Source organism: Neolamprologus multifasciatus, chromosome 13 (genome assembly GCF_963576455.1).
Source record: "Neolamprologus multifasciatus chromosome 13, fNeoMul1.2, whole genome shotgun sequence".
In the NCBI taxonomy this organism is placed as follows: domain Eukaryota; kingdom Metazoa; phylum Chordata; class Actinopteri; order Cichliformes; family Cichlidae; genus Neolamprologus; species Neolamprologus multifasciatus.
In genome coordinates, this window is record NC_140451.1 from 22,441,525 (window position 1) to 22,463,454 (window position 21,930).

General features: G+C 40.8%; 1 protein-coding gene across 1 annotated transcript in view; it reads left to right on the forward strand.

Moving 5' to 3' along the window:
• Window positions 1-161: 161 nt before the first annotated feature.
• Window positions 162-21,930, forward strand: part of pgbd5 (piggyBac transposable element derived 5) — a 29,252-nt gene continuing 7,483 nt past the window's right edge. Inside the window, exons 1-6 of the mRNA XM_085182488.1 lie at window positions 162-985; window positions 6,023-6,453; window positions 10,756-10,890; window positions 17,168-17,348; window positions 20,614-20,811; window positions 21,445-21,550. Of these exons, the coding sequence (XP_085038614.1) occupies window positions 592-985; window positions 6,023-6,453; window positions 10,756-10,890; window positions 17,168-17,348; window positions 20,614-20,811; window positions 21,445-21,550 (1,445 nt within the window). The 5' untranslated portion in view covers window positions 162-591. The remainder of the gene's footprint in view (window positions 986-6,022; window positions 6,454-10,755; window positions 10,891-17,167; window positions 17,349-20,613; window positions 20,812-21,444; window positions 21,551-21,930) is intronic.

A 21,930-nucleotide genomic window follows, 5' to 3' on the forward strand; every position in this document is an offset into this window, starting at 1 on the left:
TAATTTTCCTCATTGTCATTTTCTGCGTCCATCAGTATTATTCTAGCACTGTATTATCGTTAGTCATCATAATCTTCTTTCACCTCAGCTTTAGCAGCTGCCATCAGCCGCACCGCTCCTGTCCGAGTTTGCTTTAGAAAGTGAAATCTTATTGGCTGGCAGTGCAGCGCTACGGCGTCAGGTGATTCAGTGCCAGCCACTACTCTCGCTATTCCTCGGAGTGGATAAATAACTCGCTGGTCTCTCAACCCGGATGCTGAGCCAAAACTATTGATGATTTTGCCCAGTGAGCAGCGCTGTGGGCAGAGCAAGGGGGCGGAAATATTCCAGTACCCTTGAAGCGGACAGCTGCCACCGGATCTACACTCTGCTGACCACCGGGCTCCGCATCCGAGCCGGGACGGCAGGTGGATCATAATTCATACCAAACACAGGGGAGGGTGTGATCGCCACACTGAAGGCAAACACGTCTCCTGCTCCTGCAAGATCGTGACCACTTGCACGCCACTGAGGAGGTAGTGAAAGGGTGAGAAAGAGAGTGGAAGAAAGAGAAAGGGGGGAGGAGAGAGGAGCATCACTACAGAGAGAGAGATGGCGGAGTGCGGGCGGAAGGCGCTGTCTCTCCTGGAAGCGGCCCGCTCCCGGTACGAGAGCCTGCAGATATCCGACGACGTGTTCGGCGAGTCCGGGGACGACAGCAGCGACAATCCCTTCTACAGCACCTCCGGAGACTCCGACTCTGATAACTACATAGCCGAGGTAGGTGAGGAGGATCAGCAGCAGCAGCAACAGCCACCGCAGCAGCAGCACCACCACCACCATCACCACCAGAAACGAGGCGATAAGGAGAGTGGACACAGTGGGGGGACAGGAGGTGGCAGCGCAGCAGGACCCCCCGGCTCCCTATCCCGTAGTCAGGCAGAGGAGGAGGGCTGGACGGAGACTCTGCAGGATGTCACGGTCCCGCCGTACAATGATACATACGGTGAGGCACGATGGATGGGCTATTTTTTGCACTGGTGGGGAGCAAATGCTCACGGCTGTGTAGTGATTGGATAGACACAGACAGGAGTGCAGTCCGTGTTCACATTTTTCAGGTCAGGCAGGCCATTTCTGTTTGTCACAACAGCCACAAAGCAACTACTGCTTTTTTTTTAAACAACTGAATACTGCTCTCGTTTTTATCTCTCTCTCTGTGTATGTGTGCGCTTCTTGCTTGTGTGTAGTGAGGAGAGTAACAGAGAGAAACATGACACATGCATCGTTAATTGCTTTATTAAGTTAATGGCAAAGGCTTAACCTTTGATGCATCACCCCTTGGTGCTGTTGTAGACATGCTGTCTTATGTGTATGTGCTCATGTTTCAGAGCTGTTTCGTTTAGAGAAACGGCATGAAGCCTCTCCTGGCTCCATGCACATGTATTATGTGCATATTTTAGAATTTAAATAAATAAATAAATGGCACATTTTGTTGCATATAAACTCAATGTGCATAACAAGAAATATCTATGCACTTTGTAGAGCCACAACTTAACCTAGCATGCATGCCTTCTGATGCTATGTAGGTGTGTGCGTTCATGCAGAACTAATGCACAAATGCCAGCCTTTGTCCACTGGTACCAACAGCTTAAATGTGAGACACAAGCTCAGAGAATCCTGATTTATTCATTTGGTTATTTTCCTTTTTAACGGCACACTTCTGCAGGTCTGTTTGTGTGTGCGGGCGCAAAGGAGAGACATTTGTGTGCATGAATCGTGACAGTTAAACAGCAGTGAGTGCACCCACACTGCTCCTTCCTCTCTACCACACCATTAAACTGTCAGTCTTAAGAACAGTATTTATTTATTTAGTCGATTATAGATCAGAGAGTGGGGTTTGGGGTTTATAGTGCAGCTCTTTCAGTCAAGCTATGTTTGGATTGGTTCTCCTTGTCCATCTTTCCTGCCTCTGCTGAAGCCAAAACGATTTGTGGGAATGCCATCCTGTTTCCACCGTGACAGGATGCACTGTTGCAGACTTGGAGGGGAATCGGCATATGGCTGTAGTAGATACGGACCAAGCCCCAGTGTGCTGGCACACTACCTAGTAGGAACACACTTATTCAAATGAATAAAAAGCCCTGGCTGTAGATAACCTGCCAAGATGCCACTGCAAAGTAAGTGAACAGCACTCGCTGTTTGCAAAGAATTGTTCCCAAGCTGTTCCAGTGCAGCAAACACCGAAATGTACTACATGATCATTAAAAAAAAAAAACACATATGAACAAATGAGATAAAGCTTTTTAATGTTCTTTTGGAGCTATTTGGTTCAAGAAACAGCCTGTTCCAATAAACAGAATACTAAAAAAAGACACATACACATACTAAATAACATTTATTTCTGGATATTTTTTTTTTTTTTCAGATCCAGCTAACTTTAGTAATTCTGCTCTGGGATAATCTGAGCCTGGATATAAAGTGGTGTCTGTTTTAAGCACCCAAAATAATCTGAACCAAGCTGCACTGAGCTGGGGTACCATAAGAGTGCCACAATTTGTGCTGTGGCACAAATGTTAGAGGACGTTCAGTACTTCTACATCCTGGACTGTCTGACTCTATTTAGCTGTTGTGACTTTGTTGACTTAAGCTAGGGTGGCAGCAGGTGTGTTCGTCTCTGCTTTGTATGGTCTGGTCTGATTTGTTAAAAATGCAGTCAGTGTCTGTTTGCACAAGCCACTGCAACTCTAGGCCCGCCATCCTGTATCAGGGTAGGGATGATTAAAAGCGTGGATGTAGTACTGCCAGAGCGCATAATCACACTTCAGACCTCAAGTAGCCAAGACTGTACTCTGACTTAATCAGCCCGAACAGATAAGAACGACTCCATCCTGAGCAGCATGTCTGCATAAATGTGCGTCTCCACAGATTTTAATGGCACGAATGACGTTTCTGCAAAGTCGGTCAGTGCCCGTCTGTCTGCCTGCCCATTTCTATGTCAGTCAGTGTGTGCTGACACAGGATGTTCATATGTAATATGCTGTCTTCAAATGAGTTTGTGATGGTTGCCCCTGCAATGCGAGGCAGGTGGCAAATGACCAGACCAAAGATTATGAACCGTAGCTTCTAGATTATATAAGCACTTTATCATGATGTTGAAGGGAATTAAAGAACTATTTATTGCTTCACTTTGCTGAAGCTGACTGAAAGATTACTGCTCCTGCCCATATGTCAGTTCATCTGCCTGACTGTGTATTTCTACCTTGTCTGCATGAGATCTCTCAGCCATTTAAAAACACTTAGACAAAGATGCATTTTATTATATTTATACATAATATTCTCTATCAATCACCTAAAGGTAGAATGCTGAAGTAATTGGACTAAACAACACAAATGAAAACATTTTTGCTTAAAGACAGTAGATATTGTTTTATTTGTAAGTCAAAAAAAAAAATTTAATCAATAGTCGCGGTGGTGAGAAATTACACTTAGGTGCTGTCTCTTTAATTTCCACTAAAAACTGAACTCAGAACACATTTAGTTTATGTAAGGGTTGATGCACTTCAAATACACAGTAATCTCTCCTACTAAATCCATGGCTATAAAAGCTCTACGAGACAGATGTTTGTCCTGGGACAATGGAAATACCACAACAGCTGATAATCGTGAGGGATTATACCTGTCTGTGTGTGCACTGTAGGTGGATTTTTCTTTTGAGCAATGTGGGAAATCGATATTTATAGGACTGCCACATAGACTAGCATCAGCTGAAAGAAGAGTTATGTAAATTATTAATCCTGTTTCATCTGATTGATGCGGGCTGGACTGACGATGAGCTGGCAGGGCTACTCAAAGAGGAAGGTTGTGTTTGCTCAGCAGCAGCAGATGAGACAATTCTATTATCCAGGAAAATGACGAGTCCTTCCTCACGCTGTATTTGTACCTCCCTTCTGAGATGAGTCGTGTTAAATCATTTTGCCTCAGTAGATCTTCAGTCTGAACGTCTGATGTTTTTATTCAGGGGTGGACTGAAAGTCGTGTTGAATATTACCTTCAGCTTTCAAGTCTAATTGGATGTGAATGAGTTGATCTTTGAGCTGTGCCCTGGCTACTTCTGTGTCCTGTCTGCAAGCATCAACTGAGTGGGAGTGCTTGTATCCCACTCTGTCTTTTCTACACTTCATGTCTTGTCCTCCTGCACACTTTTAACAGTGTACTATATAGGGTGAAGTCGTGTGTGTTATCGTTAAATCGGCAAAGAAAAGAGCCTTCATTATTTTAGTTGCAGCCAGCTACACAGGGCCTGAGAAGGGAGAGTAAAAGCCTTTTTTTATGTGGTTCTGAGATAATGAGATTGTGCTGTTCAATCGAGCCAAAAGATGTTCTGCTCAAAGTCCAAATTACCTCTCATGGATCCAACAACCTGAGAGTGAACCAAAGCCAGTTAACTGCACTGAGACCAGTTGGCAACTGTGTGGCTTCAAAAGCTACATCCAAAGGCAGACGGACAGAGAGCTTTTTAAATGGGAGATAAATGTTATCTCGTCCTTAACCAGCGAGGGAGAATAATTAGGTCAGGCAGAAAAGTCCTGACTACGCTTCCCTGTTGCTGCCATTAGCACATTTTAGAAAACAGCTCTGATTCTTTGTTGGTTAATTTTAGTTAAATTACCTATTTATCCATTGCCCTTAGCTAGTTTTGCTGCTAATTCATTAATTATGCCATTTCAAACATTTATACCGCAGCTGGTGAACCTTTTTTATTTTTCATATTTGAGCATTTATCTATTGCTTTTAACAATTCTTTGATGTTAATGTTTGTAAATACAGTTATTTTAATTGTGTCAGTGCTTCTTTACTTTAAGCCGACAATTTAAGTTTTCGTTCAGTACTTTAAAGGATGGATCAGTCCCATCTCCATATTTTACAGTTTAAACGTGTCCTTATTTATCTTATGTTGGGCTAACTCTCTTCCGATTGGCAGCACCTGACAAACAGAAGGTTTGAACAGCATGTGTCTAGAGCTGTGTGTTGTGAAGACCATATTAAGGGTATTCCCTGTATTTGACAGTAGCGGGAAAAAACGACTCAAACAGTGTTGTTATTTGAAATTTTGGCCACGTGAGTGTTATTTTGAATGTTTATTCTTTAAGCTGTTAGCCACAGTCACACATAGGCCACAGTCTGGCATGGAGACCAGTTGGCAACTTCTTAGCAACAGTTTCAAAAAAGAAGCTTCTTCCTTGTTAACATAGACTTTCAATAGATTTAAGTAGTACATTTTAAGGACTAAACACTGTACACTGATCACACAAACTTTACAACCACACACAGATGAAGTGAAGCTTCTGTGTTATTCCACAGGTTTAGATACATTCAAATTTCATTATTAAAAGGGAAATCATTCTGTGTAAACAAAACCATCAGTCAAATTAATTGAAATAGTGCAGATGTCTTTTAATGGCTCATGGCTCGCGAACATTAAAGCGTGATTTTGACTTATTGCCTGCCATAACACAAAAGCAACAAGACACTGAAGCCTTCCGCAAGCATAGAAATGCCACACTTTGACTGGCATCACAGTGTGGTGGCTGTCAGGTCATGTAAACTTTCTAACTGCTGCCCTGGGCTTATGACATTCATACCCAAAAGCTGCTGATGCACGAAGTGTACTGCGTTCCTCTGATGTTTTTTTTTTGGGGTGGTGTTTTTTGCTACAATGTAACACCTAAAATTTATTGATGCTTTACGTTACTGTTCTCAAGATTCTTTTGAGATGTCACTGGAGTTTATATAAGCAAGAATGAGCCTGTGTGCATCCCACACAGCTTTGGATATGACAGCTCAACAAAATGATATTTTATTGTGTCAAAAAACCCTTCTACTCAGCAAAGTCAATCAAATTGAAGGCTTCGTACCAAAGTTAAAAAGCTGGGCGTAAGTGACAGTGCTGTGTGTGACTTATCCCATGTGCGATTCTCTTTCTGTCAATCAGCATAATTTCTTTTGTCATAACATTTCACTTTTGTCCTTTTTCCCAACACAGGACCTGCTCAAAAGATGCCGGCCACCGCTACAGCCTTGGACTTTTTCCAGCTCTTTGTCCCGGACAACTGCATCCAAAACATGGTCACTCAGACTAACATGTATGCCAAGAAGTTTCAGGAGCGGTTCGGCTCAGACGAAGGCTGGCGTCCCGTCACGGCCCAGGAAATGAAAGCGTTCCTGGGCTTTGTCACCTCCACCAGTGTGCACCGCTGTGAGTCAGTGCTCAGCATCTGGAGCTCGGGCTTTTTCAGCAACCAAAGCATCGCCTTGAAGATGAGTCAGTCGCGTTTTGAGAAGATCCTCAAGTACTTCCACATTGTGGCTTTCCGGCCATCACAAGGAAGCAACCAGGGCCTTTACAAGATCCAGCCCTTCCTGGACTCGCTGCAGCAGTCCTTCAGCTGCACTTTCAGACCATCACAAACACAGGTGTGTGCGTTGCGACAGGTGGTGTTTTCTTCAAGCCTCTCTTGATATTTTTAGATGCTTTCTTTCAGCTGGCAACGGATTCTTCTTGCCTTTAGGAGCGCCACATTTTAACAGCACAGCTACATTTTATTATGCCTCATGAATTGCGTAGTATAAAAAGAAATGACCAAAGTTCCAGAAGTCATTTACAGGTGATGATGTTGAGGAAATCACTTTTTAGTCATCCACATCCAAAGTTTTGCTGTGTCAGCATGTTTATGTGTTCTAGTGCAATATTAACTTTCTGACCTGGAGCCATAACACATTTACACAGATACAGAATGAGAAGGAAGAGGACAGTAATCAGTAGGTAGGGTATGAGTTGCATGTAGGTGCTAACAATGGTGAGATCAAGGCGTATGCCAAGAGATTGTCTCAGTTATAATTTAATTAGTTTATCTCTTCTCTGACAAAATCATTTGAGCTATTTAGTTTTAGATGTAAAACAAAAGAGAAATTTGTTGAATGACTGTTTTCAATTCAATTTGTATTTATACAGCACCAAATCACAAGGCCAGCCATATAGCTGAGAAAGCTATATGCAGTGCTGCAGTTTCGGTGGAGGATATGTTCAAATATGATAATGGACTGGTTCTTATATAGCACTTTTCTACTCTCACTGAGCACTGAAAGCGCTTTATACAACTCGTGCATTCACACAAGCACTTTATCTAAGGCTTTTTTTAGTGCTTCTATCTAACATTCACTCGCATTCACACTCCGATGTGTATCGGCGAGCAACATGGGGTTAGTATCTTGCCCAAGGCATGTACAGCCACCATTACTGAGGAATGGTGGCTTTCTGTTGAATCAAATTTTTTAACAATGCTTCAAGTATTGCAAACCAGCTCATAGCTCCAGCAATGAGTCTCTGTTTGAAAAGCCATCTACACGATGACTATATATATGGGGACGCACTCTGTTTTACACAGGCTTCCCCTGCAGAGGAATCTTAACTTGTGTATCCGATCCACATTTATGCAACTAGGCCAGTGGAGCGCGAGCCTTGTTTCTCTATTTTGGGTGGGCTGGACTTTTTTTCAACTCCTACTTTACTTTCTTCTCTGGATGAATTCATCACTCTGCATCACTGGAGATTTAAAAGTACCCCAAATAACCAGCCTGCCTAAAATCAAACTGATCTTTTACCACTGTGCCCTTTTCAACTTGATTTTTTTGGTAAAATTTGGACGTGACAGCAAAAAGAGGAAGCTTTTGAATCAGTTTCCTCTTTAGATGTGTTCTTCTTGAGCAAAAAGGCACAGCAGAATTTACCACGACCTTTTTTACGTAAATCTGATGAAAATGTAACATTAAAAATGTGTCTGATTGCTCCCAGAGTTCAAGCAAAAAACAAAGATCTTACATAAGATGCAGTTTACTCTTAAAGTATTTGTTAGTAGAGGCTACGGCATTGCATACAGTTCCTATAAGGGCTTTTCTTTCTTTCATAATAATAGCTAAAATATTGCGACTTAATATTCTCAGTCTTTTGCGCAGAAGGACACTGGGGTCGCTTTCAAAAATAAGTGAACAAGTTGATTTATTTGCTGTTGTCTTTCTACTGTATGAGTGCTACAACGTCATCTTCATTATGAAAGATGATGTCAGTTCTGTGATGGGAGCATTTGGGAACACAGGCACTTAAAAGCAATGCCCTCCTCATATATCATCCACATCTAATTCATCTGTGCAGTTCTACCCTCTAAATAGTTTAAATATCAATATTTTACACTTTATTTCATTGCAGCATAATCGCTGGTTGGGTGAAGTGTGTTTTCATGCTAAAGAGCTCGAAACACTTAGATCTACAAATGACAAAACTGAGCCAGTGAGGTCAGCAAGTGAGTGTCGTTGGCAGTGACGGGGTTTATGTGAATCTAGGCCAGTTTATTTTATCAGTTCATTTTCTGTATTTTCTGCTCCTGATAGTCTCTCAGACTGGACTAGAAAATACAGACAGTCTGAAACTGTAGCTCCACTGGCAAGGAAAAAGCAATCTTCTCAATAAATGACTGCCTTCTGAGAAAGAGGGAAAGAAACAAGTGTAGTTGTTGAAGTCTGAATGGCAGATAATAATGGTTTTAAATGGGCTGTATTTAAGTATTTTATTTTTTAGTTATGTTGCTGCTAGCCTGGTAGCTTGATCCTTTCAGTTCAGTTTTATTTCAGCAGTACCTTCAAGGGGCTGTATATTGCAAGGTAAAAACCCTACAAAATACTCAAGAGAAATTTCCAACAATCAGACGATCCCAGTGGGTGACAGTAGGAAGGAAGAACTCCCTTTTGACAGGAAGAGGCCTCAGCAGAACCAGGCCCTCAACCAGTGGTTAAGAAGACGCCTACAGATTGGCATTGTTGCTGTTGTCGGGCTCCACGCAGTCCTCGAGCTGCCTCTCCAGTAAGTATGGAGTAAGGCCTTCAAGGTGACAGCTGTTGTGAACTGCTGCTGCATGAATAAAATTGAACTAGACTAAATTGAATATAGTGCAACTCCAACAGTGGGGAAACAGTCATTGTTCAGCTCTCCAGGAGAACAAATCAAGAGACCCATTTCATTTCAGGGGGGACTTAGCAATGCAATATTGAAAATAGTCATAGTTTGCATCTAACAGCTAATCATGTAGAGAAGAATTATGGGGGGAAAATGTGCTCTGTTTTTTTTCTCTAATAAACTCTAGCATGTCCCTCGAGATACTCCTAACAGTGATGCGTCACATATTCTATGTCCATTAGGTCTGTGCTGGGGTTAGTTTTGCAGCTGCTCAGATCATGTATGGACTGCTTTATTGCTGCTGTATTGATTTGCAAGTGTAAAATAATTATTCAGAAAGCCATTAGAAGACATCCACTCGAAGACGGTGAACAAATGACTGGTTTTATTTTCTCAGACAAATGATTTCCTTCAAACATATTTTGTTCAAATGTAATCACTTTGGTTTCAGCTGTAATAAGATGAGAGAAGACGTCACTGTGCAGCTGTGCCGCAGCTACAACATGAATTATTTCTTAGGCTGTTGTGGTCTGGGTGACATCATCCATCCGAAGTCTAGATGGCCTCATTTATTTTTAACTTTTATGACTCCGTGATTCCATATTTGACTGGAAAATGACTTGTTGCTAGAGCAGCGCGGAGGTGCTGGTCGCCACTCGGTTAGTCAAATCATGATGGGCTGGGTGGGAAGAAGAGGCAGGGAAAACACCGGAGGAAGGGAGAGCCCTGAGAAATTTAAAATGCAAATATTTGCCGAGTATCAAAACCAATGTGTATCTTTGGATTTATGGCTGTTGGCTTTTAAAATACTTTCTTTGTTTCTCGTTCACCGTTTGGAAATTCCTCTTCAGTATCTGATATGACTCATCCAAGTATTTAGGAAAATAAGGGGGGGAGACTTGCACATTCATCCTAGTATTTAATGACTGTGGGCTTAGGGGAAATAATATAGAACATACAAATAAAAATCAGTTTGTAACAACTGTACATTTTATATCAAACCCAATTCTGACAGCTGTCCAGAATGCAAATATATTCAGCTTATTGTCATAGAAAGCAAAGAAAATCAGTTTTAGTTAAAGACCTTATGAGTAATGAGTATATTTAACTCTTTTTTTGTGTGTGTTAAATTGTGTTTCTAAGGGCACCCTGAATTTTCTTCTTATACGAATGAACACATCTTTTTTTTTTCTGTCTCTCTCTCTCTCTATTTTTGCCACTCCGAGAAAAAGTTAGTCACACCTTATTTATTTGGGGATTTTATTTTTTATATATTTTTTGTCTATTTTCATTTGAATGGAGAATCATCCATGCTAAAAAGAAAACTAAATATAAAAAGGCTTCCACTGTTTGGATGAATCCAGGCACAGAGAAGGAAGTTATAATGCATAAATGTAAAAGGTATGGACAACGTGAAGATGAAACATCAAAATGAAGTGAAAGTGACAAGGCAGAAGTTATTTTTTTTGGGGGGGGGGGGGGGGGTTGCAAACAGAGCTGCACGAGTGAGAACATGTTTCTGCTGACAAAGTGTTTTTGTTTTTTTTAACTATCACGCTCAAACACATACAGGACTTGCGAGAATCTTCAGTTGGCCGCCTTCTCTCTTTAAACTCTTGGTGTGGTATTAAATCATACACAATCTCATTCTTATTTCTCACACAGGAGGCCTCACAAGGGAAAACTAGTTATGTTCATTAGCACCTTTTTGCTTTTGATGAGGCTATGCAATGTATGTATGTAAAAATTCACTCAGACCCGTGTTTCAGGTTCTTCATGAGCCCTTGATAGATGAGGACCCAGTGTTCATCGCCACTTGTACAGAAAGAGAGCTGAGGAAGAGAAAGAAGAGGAAGTTCAGCCTCTGGGTCCGACAGTGCACCTCCACCGGTTTTATCTGTCAGGTATCTGCACACAACACGGAGACACGGAGGTGGGAAACTTCCTTCAGAATCACAGTTGTTTCAGGTGTGATTTGAGAGTGAAAAATTACATTAGAGGAGATGAAAAAGAAATGATTGCACGTCTTTGTCTGCTTTGATTCTATTTTGATTTGCTGCTTTGCAACTTCATGGCAGAAATCTAAAATTTGTTTTATTAAATATGGCATACATAAGTCTCGAGCGTGCCTGAAGTTAAGTAAGAAAGGCTTTCATGAAAATATCAGAGGCTTTGATCTTCGCTAGATTTCAAATCTTATTCTTTTAATGTTGCATCATTTAGCATTCAATCTATTACTTTTCACAGAAAATTATTATATTTTTTTTTTTTACTGGTAAATGTATGTGCAACAAACTGCACGGTTTGAGTTTAAACTGGATCACATGAAAAGCCTTCTGGGTAAAAAATATTGTCTTTTGATGTTGGTTTTCAGTGGAAGCGCTTCTAGCTCAAGCAGGCACATCTCAGCCAGGCAGAGCTGCTCTGACTAACAACCTTGTCCTTACTGCAACCTTCCACTCCTACGCCGGTTGGTTATGTAATTCTCCCATTTAATTGAGACCCTGCATGGAAGGACTAACAGACCTGTCCAACTCTATTATACAGGGGGGAAAACAAGAGAGAACATGCCCCAAAAGATTTTGTTTGTGCAGTTTTTTTTTTTTTTGCTAAACTTGATGCACTTTTTATGCATCAGCCTTCCTCAGCGTTAATCATAGTTTGCATGTTGTGCAGGTCACCCACATTCAGCCACCCACACACATGCAAGCTCACGCAAGCAAACACACAAACATTTGCATTGGTATACTTGACAGGAGACAATGTTTTTAATACCAGTGATACCCAGGTACAGTTTATTAGTTAAAGGCTTCTGCTCCCTCAGTGGAGATGAATGGAACTTCACTTGTGCTCACAGCAATGAAAAACGACATTAAAAATTCAACATCAACACATATTTCCAGAAAGACTGCCCTACTTACTCAGACATAACACTTCTGTTAGAGGAAGAGTTTTATTGGGTGAAACTTGTTTGTTTGTTTGTTTGTTTGTTTTGGTTTATTTGGTCAACAATCACCACAGCTATGTCATCAAGTAAATAGGAACCCCAACCGTTTAAAGTAAAAATAAAGGAGATCAAACACAAATGCAGTATGTATTTTATTTTATCTTAAAAAGAAACAAGAAAGTCTTGTTCCTGCTCAATTTAGAGGTCACCACTGCGGGTCATCTACCCCTTATACCCAACATCCTTCTCTTTCACACCGTCCTCTTTATTTCCTCCTTCACTATATTCATTATTTTTTTCTTTGGTCTTCCTCTTTTCCTCCTGCCTGACAGCTCCATATTCAATATCCCCTGTCCAATACATCCGTTATCCCTCCTCTTCATATGTTCAAACCATCTCAGCCTTGCCTCTCTAACTTCATCTCCAAGCTCCTCGATGCTCTGATATACATACAGTGGGGCAAAAAAGTATTTAGTCAGCCACCGATTGTGCAAGTTCCCCCACTTAAAATGATGACAGAGGTCAGTAATTTGCACCAGAGGTACACTTCAACTGTGAGAGACAGAATGTGAAAAAAAAATCCATGAATTCACATGGTAGGATTTGTAAAGAATTTATTCGTAAATCAGGGTGGAAAATAAGTATTTGGTCACCTCAAACAAGGAAAATCCCTGGCTCTCACAGACCTGTAACGTCTTCTGTAAGAAGCTTTTCTGTCCCCCACTCGTTACCTGTATGAATGGCACCTGTTTGACCTCATCATCTGTATAAAAGACACCTGTCCACAGCCTCAACCAGTCAGACTCCAAACTCCGCCATGGCCAAGACCAAAGAGCTTTCGAAGGACACCAGGAAAAGAATTGTAGACCTGCACCAGACTGGGAAGAGTGAATCTACAATAGGCAAGCAGCTTGGTGTGAAAAAATCAACTGTGGGAGCAATCATCAGAAAATGGAAGACATACAAGACCACTGATAATCTCCCTCGATCTGGGGCTCCACGCAAGATCTCATCCCGTGGGGTCAAAATGATCATGAGAACGGTGAGCAAAGATCCCAGAACCACACGGGGGGACCTGGTGAATGACCTGCAGAGAGCTGGGACCAAAGTAACAAAGGTCACCATCAGTAACACACTACAACGGCAGGGAATCAAATCCTGCAGTGCCAGACGTGTTCCGCTGCTGAAGCCAGTGCATGTCCAGGCCCGTCTGAAGTTTGCCAGAGAGCACATGGATGATACAGCAGAGGATTGGGAGAATGTCATGTAGTCAGATGAAACCAAAGTAGAACTTTTTGGTATAAACTCAACTCGTCGTGTTTGCAGGAAGAAGAATACTGAGTTGCATCCCAAGAACACCATACCTACTGTGAAGCATGGGGGTGGAAACATCATGCTATGGGGCTGTTTTTCTGCCAAGGGGACAGGACGACTGATCCGTGTTAAGGACAGAATGAATGGGGCCAAGTATCGTGAGATTTTGAGCCAAAACCTCCTTCCATCAGTGAGAACTTTGAAGATGAAACGAGGCTGGGTCTTCCAACATGACAATGATCCAAAACACACCGCCCGGGCAACAAAGGAGTGGCTCCGTAAGAAGCATTTGAAAGTCCTGGAGTGGCCTAGCCAGTCTCCAGACCTCAACCCCATAGAAAATCTGTGGCGGGAGTTGAAAGTCCGTGTTGCTCGGCGACAGCCCCAAAACATCACTGCTCTTGAGAAGATCTGCATGGAGGAATGGGCCAAAATACCAGCTACTGTGTGTGCAAACCTGGTAAAGACCTATAGTAAACGTTTGACCTCTGTTATTGCCAACAAAGGTTATGTTACAAAGTATTGAGTTGTATTTTTGTTATTGACCAAATACTTATTTTCCACCCTGATTTACGAATAAATTCTTTACAAATCCTACCATGTGAATTCATGGATTTTTTTTTCACATTCTGTCTCTCACAGTTAAAGTGTACCTCTGGTGCAAATTACTGACCTCTGTCATCATTTTAAGTGGGGGAACTTGCACAATCGGTGGCTGACTAAATACTTTTTTGCCCCACTGTATATTATGGTCACTTAGAATTAAAGGAGCACCTGCAACTCCGGCATCTCCAGTTCAGTTCTTTGTCTCTTTGTCAGTATCCTTCTGTCTCTAAACCATGAATCATAGCAAATGTCACTGCCGTCCTGTAAACCTTTCACACTTGGTGTCACAAATCACTCCTGACACCCAAAATTCAAATTGCCTCACGCTCCTTATAATCTAAGGCTACATCCACACTAATGCGTTTTTTTTCAAAAATGCATCGTTTTCTCTCCGTTTTGGCCTCCCGTCCACACTGAAACTGCGTTTTTTCCCGAAGGAAAACGCATCGTTCTCAAAACGCTCTCGAAAACGCATACATTTGATTTTCGAGACTTTCGAAAACGATGACGCATGTTAGTCATGTGATGCAGTCATGTGACCAATTAAACAAAGATAGCGAAGGGCATTATACAGCAGTTTGGTTTGCTCTCAATTTTGACAGCCCTATTAAAGATTAATAGCAGTTTGTACATGCTCCAGATAGCTTTTCTTCAAATTCTTTAACTCTCACTTGCTTTTGCAACTTTGTGCTTTTGTGTTACTGGCAGCAACAACTCCGCCTCATTGTTAGTCCATTTAAAAAAACTTGTTGCTTTTCTTTTGACATTTTGCCGTGACGTTTCAAAGAGCCGGAAAGTAAATAAACGGCAGACAGAAATGAGGCAGGCCGAATCTTCTTGCCTTTCACGCATGCGCAGTACTGGAACTTCAAGCGTTTTCGGCTGTTTCAGGTGCAACTGTGAAAACGACTGAAAACGCCTGTGTGGACACGGAGCGTTTTCAGACAAAAACACCATTTCAAATCTATCTGGGCTGGTGTGGACATAGCCTAAGTTTGAGAACCTCCATCACTTGATTTTGTTAGAGAAAAAATGCTGCAATGGAAAAAATCGACAAAATATCAGAACAACTTTCAAGGGCTGGATGTTCATGAGTACAGCTGTTTAAGGAGAGAAAAGCAAGATGACTAAAGAATGTAAACACATGATCTGGAGTAGGATCAAACGACCTATTGAAGAAAACTCAGCTGCATAATTCACACTTTCAATAGAGGGGAAAAATATACAGAAGCAGAAAGAACAACATAAAGACTCATGAGAGAGACAAGACAAGATTGGACCAATACTTGTGCAACTTCAGAAACAGAATGCACAGAGATTAGCAGTAGAGCATGCCAACATTTTTCTGCCCATGCACAAATTGAACCAGACTTTTTGGACAGTTGGGTTGTAAGAACAAGAAGACAATAATACAACTTTGAGAGTCAGACACTTTTTATGATGAGAACAACATTTGGCATACAACTGTGTACACCAAAGGGTAAGTGTTTCCTTCTTTAGCCTGGAAGTAGGCCAGAATAGCATTAGTGGAGTGAGGAGTATCCTACACAGAATGTTAACTTCCCTTCTTTTTTTTCTTTTTCATTTAGTTAAATTGCTTTACATAAAATAAAATAATCAAACCGTTCATTATTTTTCTTGTAATCTGACCATTTTAAACAAGTTGTGTGCAAGAAGCATCACAGAGTCTGTCATTTAAAGCCGTATTCCATTATCCCATCCATTTAACAAATAAGCATTAGCATTCACGGTGACTGCAGCCGTTTGGCAGTCACTCAGTGTTCACCAGTCCTCTGTACACTGACGTGTGTCTCCATTGAATTCTGTGTCTAAATGAATTGCGTCGAGGGAGAGGGGGAAAAAAATCAGAGAAATAAAATGAGTTAATGGAGCGAATCAATGAGATTCCATTAGCCAGTGTACCACACAGGGATACACAAAACACACACGCACAAACGCATGGACAGGCCACTTAGTTTAATAGCTATGGGTCTTGCGTAGATGCCGGCTAATCAGGCTAATGCCAATCAGCTCCCAAACGATAGTAGAAAGTTCAAAAGGCACACAGAGCCATCTATGGGTGTACATTTCTGTTTGTTCAGTCTTGATAATAGCTTTCTTCGGGCCCTAAGGACTGTATCATGTTCCCGGAATCATATCTACAAATGCTTCATGTATGTTAAACTAGGAGGCAAAGCTCAGCTTGCATTGATCTATAGTTTGTACAAAAGTCTTGAGCCGCCCCTCGTTTCTTTATATTTTCAGAGGAAATTGGGAAGTATTGAAACGTGATTTATTGAAACGTGTGCAAATATACAAGTAAATACAATATAGTTCTTCTAATTTCTTTAAGTGGTCATCAGGAATAGTTCTCCAGGCTCCTTGAAGGACATTCAAAGCACGTCTTTGGATGTTGGCTGCCTTTTATTACGTTCTCTTTTAAGATGACACTGCTTCAGTTATGTTGAGGTCCGGGATCTGGGGAGGCCAGTTAATGACTGATAATGTTTCATTGTGTTTTTCAATCTAGGTGTGCATTTACTGCATTGACAGTGTGTTTGATCTCATTAACGTGCCAAAAAATGAAGCTGTTGCTATTCAGATGGTATATGGTCAGTCAAAATGAGAAAGCATTTTTCTCTTTTCATAATTCCTTCAATTCCTCCTTAGAAACAAATATGGAAGACGTACCAGTATATTAAATAAATGAGTGGTGGCTCAACATGTCTCAATAACTACTGCTCAGATTTGAAGTACTCATGTAAGTATTCATGGCTTGAAGTGGGTGATCATGAAAATAAATCCAGAAACTGAGATATTTAAGGAAATTTTGATCCACAAAAATTCAAATTTTCTGCCAATTATTTTATGGTTCAGGCTTTAAAGGGGTAATTCTCATCTTGGAAAAACAAGCCTCCTTTCTCAAATCTCCACTGTAGAGTCAGGTGTGACAGTAGCTTGACTCACAGATCAAACCAAACAAATGTTATTTCATGCCACTGGCATTGCCTTTAGTGTTGTACTTATACCCCTGATATTTCATGCTGGAGTCTCCATCTTAATGTAACCCGATGTTTTATGAGTCCAAATACATTTTTATTTCAGTTCCATGGTATTTTCTCCCTCAGGATACACTTTAATTCAAAGTCTCTACTGCAATTAAACCAAAATCATCAAAATGCTTTTTTCCACCACACAATTTTGTAAATTGAACATTACAGTTTCTCTAGGGTTTAGACAGCAGCCTCTGTAAGCTAGAAAAGTAAAAATGTTTGCATCCACACGTCCTGATTTGATCCCCCCCTCTTCTGCAGATCGCAGTCCATCTGAAAGACGGCCAGGGTACAGATGGTCTGGCCACCTTGAAGAACAAACCTCAGCTCCACAGCCTTGTGGCTAAGCAGCTCTGCCAGAACATTTCCGGAAAAAATGCCATCATCTTCACTGGGCCATCCATCACGAGCCTCAGCCTCTTCACAGAATTCAGCAAACAAGGTATGCAAAGAAGTTTCTGCAGCAGATTATGTCTGCTGCTTGTTCTTTGCTTGGTCTTGTTCTTTTCCCTTCCATAATTGTTACTTTATTGTACACTTTGTAATCTATCTCCATCTCTCCATACCTCCCCTTTTTGCATTTTAAAAAATGTGGTTATTCATTTTTAATGATGGTGTGATTATACCATCCCCAGGCGAAACAGCGCGCACAGGACAGCAGTATTATCTATTCTATTCTAAGATAAAACTACAAAGCCAGACAGTATGCATGTCGAATAATTTATTTTTTCATCTCTTATCCGTATACTGAGGGTGAACTTGCTAAATTACACAGATGCCTTTGTTACTCTCCCCAACAGTGCTTTCGCCAAACTTGTCAGTCCCCCAAATTATGTATTTTTTTAAAGCTAACTAGCATTTAAGCTAACTAATCTGAGTTAAAAGAACACATGTTTTCCTTTGAGTGTGTAACATTAAAACTCCAAGAATCCACGCACACCCTCGTCATCCTGTTGGGCAGGTGCTGAGTCCAAAAAAAAATGTGACAGAGAAGAAGAAATAACAGTTTACACACTGAAGAACTCCAGATTCCTTATTTATTGCATCTAGTGACGTTGGTCATCAGACCATCATCTGATTAAGAGCAGGTGTGCTCGAAACATCACTAGATGTCAACTCAAATAGTTGCTGGTTGTATTTGTTAGATAAAAACAAGTTTGGTGAGCAACTTTGCGGTTAAATTGCTGTCTAGCAGCAACTGCGTCCAGCCAGGTTCAGCCTGGACTTTGAATGTAAACAACTAATGAGTTTGTGTGAATTTCTGTGTAGGTAGATATGCACCATATTTGTGATTTTTGGCAATTTGACACAGTTGATCCCTGTATTATCATAAAAAGATTGCATGTATTTGCCAACTTGATGCAATTCTGTGACAAATCAATAGCAGACTGAAGCAGACACAGCAAAGTCTCTTTGAAAGTGGCAAATGACTACGAGTGGCCAAGTTTGATAGTACCAGTCTCCAACTGGTTTTCCTAATGTGAGTGTAGCATTAAAAAATTGAACGAATTGTCATGACTGTTAGGATGGATGTTTTTTTACTAGTGCTTGACATCGATCCTTACAGGTCTGCAATGCAATGGTGTTTATTGCCTTTTGACTTGCATAGTAAATCATGAAAGATTAAGCGCTTTGCCTTGTTGGAGCTTGAAAAATCAATAGACAGGTAAAGTAGACACTTTACCGGACACTTCATTCAAACACCTGACAATGAAAATCTGAATCAAAAGTGTTTGAGTCACTCTCAGTATGTTTTATTCATAATCTGTGGCAGTTCATCAGCGGGAGTCATAAAACCGATGCTTTTGTTTTGGAGATATTGGGATTTAAATGTTTTAATGCTGTCAATCCAGCTGTGATACTCTGATATTTGTGCTCATTATACATTTTTATTTTAATATGAAAATATACATTTACTTTGTTTGCTTCTTTTACATTAATACTGAAAGTGGGATAATGTGAACATGCTATAAAAGCTAAACACAATCAATGCAAGCAGAGAATAAACATTCAGCTCAACAGCTCCTCCTTCATTTGTACATTTTTTTTTTTTTTTTTTGTATTTTTGCTGAAGAATAATTGGCAATTTTAAACTCAACCAAGCGAGGCTTCATTATGTCAAGAAAATGAAGACTGCAGATATAATCATCATTTTCTTTTTCTAATTAGTTGAATCAGCCCAAAAAACCCAGTTCTGAGCCTGTGAATGCATCGTCTGACATCTTTCCTTCAAATTTATCTTGCTGGATTAATTAGCTGAGGTAATTACTCCATATTACTCCGCAGTACTTACTGTGGACATGCGTGCATGTACTACACAGATAGAAATCAGTTTGCAAATGGAGACCAAATCAGCGGCAGTCAGCCAGATGATTGTTTTGTGTCTGCTGGATGGAAGAAAAAAAGAGAACGTTTCAGGAAAGAAAGGGATACACAAAAATCACTGCAACTAACAATCACTCCTGACTTTAATTGTTGACTCATTTTTTTCCTTAAAGAATCACTCAATAATTTAGTGTAGTATGATAAAATGGCTAATGCCCATAGCAGTTTCCCAAAAGCCCTAGCTGACAGATTTGATTAGTCCAATCAAGACTGCAAAAAAGCATTCATTTCATACAACAGAAGTCTTTTGAGAAACTGTCTATTAGAACAATTCTCTGCTCAGAAGCCAATTTGTCGGATAATTGTGTCCAAAATGCATCAAAAGACAAGAATATCACAAGCACAATGAAGAGGTCCAGTAAAAATAAATTGAGGTGGCACGAAGCAGATAGCTGCCAGCTGTGCCTGCAGCAACATGTCATCCCAAGGTGGTTTGCCCTTAATTATGAGTCATTTTAAGCCTTAGTACAATATATACGGGTGGGTTATACAAAAATTCACCTCCAGACGTTGGCTATGAATGGGGGAAATTATCCATAGAGAATGCAAACATGTTTATTTCTACTGCAACATTGTCCATTTTTATCATGACAGTATATTCTCCTTGTCGAAAACCAAAAAGAGCATTCAAACTGCAAGTTCTCCAGGAGTCAGAAAGCAGGTGGAACTGCCATTAGTGACCTTTGCAGTTTGGAAAACAACCCTTCCTCAAATAACCATGGAAACAGCTCAAAAGTGGAGAAATGATGACTGCAAGATTCCCTAAGCTGTTTTGCGGAAAAGCTCTGGCACCTGTATTGTGGGAGATAACCTTAGAGCAACCCTAATTTACAGGTTCTTAGTAATCAAATGTCCAGGAAAGGACCGTTTCAAAGACTTTGCATACTTATTGTGGAAGGATGATCGCACCTACACCTTTAAGACCACCCATGAGTACTATTTCCAGATGGTTGGACAGATGGGGGGGGGGGGGGGGTCACTGGTATGAAATGGTGTGATTATCTTTGTCAGGTGTAAACGGGACTGTTGCCTGGAGCACATCTGCTTCAACCCTGAAGACTGGGAGAACATAAAATCCAAACTTGAATGCATTTCGTCCCTGCCTTGTACAGCCCAGTTATAGGAAAAAGATAATGAATCATATCTACTGCATTTTCAAATTAAAATGTATTTGTTTTCTGCAGCACAGTTCTGCAAATGTTTCTAGGTTAACACCTCGTTAATAGTTGATGGCGTGGTTTTACCCTCAAGTGGCCACTTTAGGAACTGCAGTTTTTGCTATTTGTCACGATCATCCTATTTGTCTCTCTGTCCCTCTCCAGATATCTATTGCTGTGGTTTGCTTAGCACCAGGAAGAGCGACTGTACAGGCTTACCGCAAAGCATGCTGGTCTGTGGCTCCACACCTGCTCAGCGTGGCCAGTCTCGCATAATGATGAAAGGCAGCATGTCGCTGATCAGCTGGTACAACAAAGGACACTTTAGGTTCCTTGCCAATGCCTATTCCCCAACAAAAAAAGGTAAGAAGATCATTTCCCAAAGCATTTCCCCACTACAGGAAACTTCGTTTTTCCTAGAATTAAATAAAAGGAGCTTACTATTAGAAATGATTAATATTTCAGTGCACAAAATCCATTAATTTTAGTAGAAAAACACAAAAGCAAAGACTTTCGGTTGTCGTTATTAAGAATTAGGAGTTTTGGGGGGGAAACTTTGGCTAACTGTACTGTCATTTGTGGATGCAAGTCACCATCTAGAGAAACTGGCACATTATTAAGCATTTATGTCACGGAGAATCAGTGCGAGCTTCTAATCCCTGATAATCCATTTCCAGGAGGCGCCAAAAATCATGATATTCCCTTCCTCTTATAGCATAATCCACTCTTCATTATCCAGTTTTGTTAGGTTTTAACTCTAAATGAAGGTTGCAGTTTGCGTCTGTGCTCTTTGAGTGTTGCAGTGAAGCAGGAAAAGTCAGGCTGTTATCATCCGGCATTGATTTTCCTTTCCCCTCTGCGTGTATATGTGGGTGACTGTTTTTCACTTTGTGCTTATAGTACTTAATTGATGGATTTTACTTTTGTACTGCCAATAATTATACGGTAATTAGTTTAAATGGGTCTAGTTTTTGCCTCTCACTGTGTTTGCGTCAGGGCTGATCATTAAGAGGAAAAGTGGGGAGATCCCGTGTCCTTTGGCTGTTGAGGCCTTTGCGGCACACCTCAGCTACATCTGCAAATACGACGACAAGTATAGCAAGTATGTGCGCCATTTTACACAACATTACTTGTTACCAAGAATATTTTACACCACAGTGGATTTTAAATCAAACAATCAAGATGTTTTCAAACTTTCAGCTTTAATTCAGGGGCTTTGACTGACAGACTGAAATTATTTCAAATGTGGTGATTGTTTTTATTATTTGGATAAAAATCCTTTGCAGTCAATGACTGCCTGACGTCTACATCCCAGGGATTTCATCAAAGGCTGAGTTTCTTGCCATGAGATGCTCTGCCAGGCTTTAACTGCAGCCACCTTCAGGTCTTTCTACCTTCACTTTTGAATTTAATAAGTAAAAAGCGTGCTCTATTGGATTGAGATCAGGTAACTGACTTGGCCATTGAAGAATATCCTTCTTC